Raw genomic sequence first — 3292 nt, 5'->3', positions numbered from 1 at the left:
ACTTCTTCAAGCATTAATCTACGGTCAACTATCTACACCTCAATAAAAAATAATAATTCACCAGCACAAGGAATTTTCATTTCCTCTGGTCATGAATTTATATTGATATAATTAAATAAATCGGATATTAAACTAACGTAATAACTAATAAAACAGTTAAGTCTTGCCATTATTGTTAATAAAGTTGTTAAATAATTGGACACTCACCTTTCTGTTCACCAACTTTGCCTGGACTGATCCAAGACGAGCGAAATTTTCTGTGAAAGCTGACAATGTTACAATAACAGCATTATTTACTTCCCATTAGAAATCTGCCTCGCCACACAATGCAAGGTCAGTGTTTTGTTTATTAGATCAGTTATCAGGAATATTTTTAAATCATATATTTAAAAATGTTCAATCTTTTAATGAATGTAAGAACCGATTACGTTATCATAGTCGTTAGTTTTTTCAACAGGACTTCTGTTTTTATTCCACGTAAAATTGTCAAGTTCCTTTTTCTTTTTTTTTTTTTGTCTTAGCTGGAAAAACATTAGGAAATTAAATCTAATACAGAGCCTAATGAAAAATTTATTAATTTATTTTTATTTTTCAATATTAAAAACTCTTCTTTAGATCTGAACAATGTTTCAGGGTTTTTGCCCATTCAGATCTTCTAAAATTAAAATAATGTAGGATCAAAAATTTTTTTAGTAAAGATATACATTAAATTTCCATTAATAATTTAAAAAGTAATTTCTAAAACTGCGTTTCCGTGTTAAGTGAGACTCGAAACTATTTTTTAAAATTATTTGCAGATGTATGTTCTATGGGACGGGTTTTATGAATCGGATGCACTAATACCATACCTTCATGTCGAATGTTTTAGCATTTGATATTGGTGAGTAGCCACACTGCATCGAGGTTATCGTTCAGAGGAAAGTTCTTAACACAATAATCTTTAAGCTGTGGATTATTCACCAAATAAATTAAGACACAGGATTAATAATCAAATTATTTTATTTAAAATCCAAAACCTAAAGGTAGTATTTCGTAGATCGATGTCTGTAGGATTTTTCCTTTATCTGGAGTGGTCAGATAGAGTTCTATATCTCCATTTTTTGCGAATTCCGAGATGAACTGCCTGCATTCCCCGCAAGGTGACGTGATCTTCCCGCCAGCCATTTCCGCACTGACTGCTATCACAGCAAATTCTTTTTCTCTGCTGCTTACAGCTTTGACTAAAGCAGTTCTCTCAGCGCATATACTTACTCCATAGGCAGCGTTTTCGATGTTGCAGCCGGTAAATACAGTCCCTAAAATTATAACGCTGTTTTAGAATTGTTAAAAATATTTTTCATATAAATACTATGTCCGGAACATAAGGAAGTGATAGTAGATATCAAATGGACTGGAAAAGTCCATTTGAGTTATGCAGTAATTCCGAAAATGGAAGAAGGAAATTCAATTTTTTAAAAAGTTATTCACGTGAATAATAATTATATATTCATATGAATGAATATATAATTAATATATTCCCAAATATGAATCAAAAACTTTTTATTGGAAGGAGATAGTTGACCGCAAGCAGTAGATTGTAGGAAGATAGTTCGGGTGGCGGTCAATAAAGCTATCAAAATAGTAGTAGAAAACTGTATTGCTAATCAACATTTCGTTTATTTATATATATAAAATTAAATGAACTCCTTATTTGGAACTGGACATTAGCCCAAATTAACTTTTTTGTTGCGTTTGAGGTCTAATATCACTTCCATAAGTTTCAGACATTAACGGTACACCCTGTATGAGTGAGATGATGTCCCAGTCTCTCATACAATAATAATAATATAATAAACAATTAGTTAATGAATTATAATATTATATAAAAAATATCATTCACATAATGTAAAGAAACATTTACTGTATGTAGACCCAGTGAATATATCACAATCTCCTCTCTCTGCTTAGAATAAATTGATAACATGTTCTTCCTGCCCTATATAGCTGAATTTAGGAGAACCAGAATTTAGAGAGCAGCTTTCGAGCAGAACTGTTTTAAAGTAATAAAAAAAAAAAATAAAATACTTCAGTTTAATTTTAATGTTATCATGGTTAAAGAAACATTTCTTTTTTAAACTAAAAGTCACAAACACCAGGCCCTGTTACTAAAGAGAGATACTTAAAAAGTATATAATAAATTTTTACTTGTAATGAATGAGATTGTCTTGTTTAAAAGCTTTTAAAATAAAAAGAGGTTGCAAACATTACATTTAAAATTTGTATAACTTCTTGTATTATAATTGGAGAATGGAGTAGTTTAATGGGTGAGTTACTGAACTCAAGGGCCTATGTTCAAGTCCAACAGTGGCAGATAATTTATTTATTCAGTTATATTAAACACGAATCAACTCAGGTAATTTATTTATTCTGTTGTATTAGCCATGAATCAACTCCAAGGTTGGGAGACTCACCTAGGGCACACTCAGCTTATATTAATTGAGTAGCCTTTATTACAGTTAGGGATTTAGTGTGAATGCTGACCATATGATTTTCCTATAAACGATGGTCAAGAAAAAATACTTCTTTAACAAACACTGAATCCAATACCCTCTGTGAGTTATAGAGTTACAGTTTTTAGTAAAACTATTTATTATTCATTAATATCCAAATATTAAATACTCAGTAATGTTTGAAGTGTTTTTTTGGTCAGTTGGTTCATTGACTGAAAATCATTTTTCAATAGAAATAATCTATGCTTATAGAAAACAATAAGCAGGGAGCCATAAATTTGCACTGTTATTCATAAAATAATAACTAATTTAATTTATTTATCGTTTGAATTATTTCCAAACAATTTAAGAATAATTTTTAATAAGAAATGTTGTATCTGTAATAAAAAATTATAAAAGTTACAATCGAAAGGAAATTTAATACAGTAATTAGGATGTAGCTCCATTTTTCAGTTAGACTGGATTCCCAGTAAATAATAAAAATTTATCTGTCTCAAGATGCAGAAAGTGAGTAGTTCTGGTCTTTAGTTCCAACATTTTCTGTTAGATAGGAGTACATCCACAAGTCTTAATGGTGCAATAAGAATGGCCCCACTTACCCTGAAATACCTAAGCTAGGCTGATATGTCCTACTACAACACTTATAGTTCATCAGCAACAGAAACTATGAACGTCAACATGAAAATTAAACAGAGCTACAGGACTACTAAATTTTTTCTTTTAAAATACTGTCTTGCACTGAATAAAATGTTTGTTTAAATAATATTATTTCAAAATTTTTTGAGACAAGGTAATTATTTATT

General features: G+C 29.9%; 2 protein-coding genes across 3 annotated transcripts in view; one reads left to right on the top strand and one right to left on the bottom strand.

Annotated features, from left to right (window-relative positions):
• The window catches only part of LOC106686642 (4'-phosphopantetheine phosphatase), a 54930-nt gene that overhangs the window by 19529 nt on the left and 32109 nt on the right, over positions 1-3292 (top strand). The gene's annotated exons all lie outside the window — the stretch shown is intronic.
• Positions 982-3292, bottom strand: part of LOC106686644 (cytidine deaminase) — a 10691-nt gene continuing 8380 nt past the window's right edge. Inside the window, exon 3 of one of the 2 annotated variants that reach the window (XM_014430045.3) lies at positions 982-1295. In XM_014430045.3, coding sequence (XP_014285531.1) covers positions 1003-1295 — 293 coding nt within the window. In that variant the 3' untranslated portion in view covers positions 982-1002. The remainder of the gene's footprint in view (positions 1296-3292) is intronic. The other variant, XR_010844730.1, reaches the window with a different exon arrangement.

Source organism: Halyomorpha halys, unplaced genomic scaffold, assembly GCF_000696795.3.
Source record: "Halyomorpha halys isolate HHAL.00 unplaced genomic scaffold, Hhal_1.1 Scaffold854.1, whole genome shotgun sequence".
In the NCBI taxonomy this organism is placed as follows: domain Eukaryota; kingdom Metazoa; phylum Arthropoda; class Insecta; order Hemiptera; family Pentatomidae; genus Halyomorpha; species Halyomorpha halys.
The sequence above is the reverse complement of the archived record's forward strand: the minus strand, read 5'-3'. Positions and strand labels throughout refer to the sequence as shown.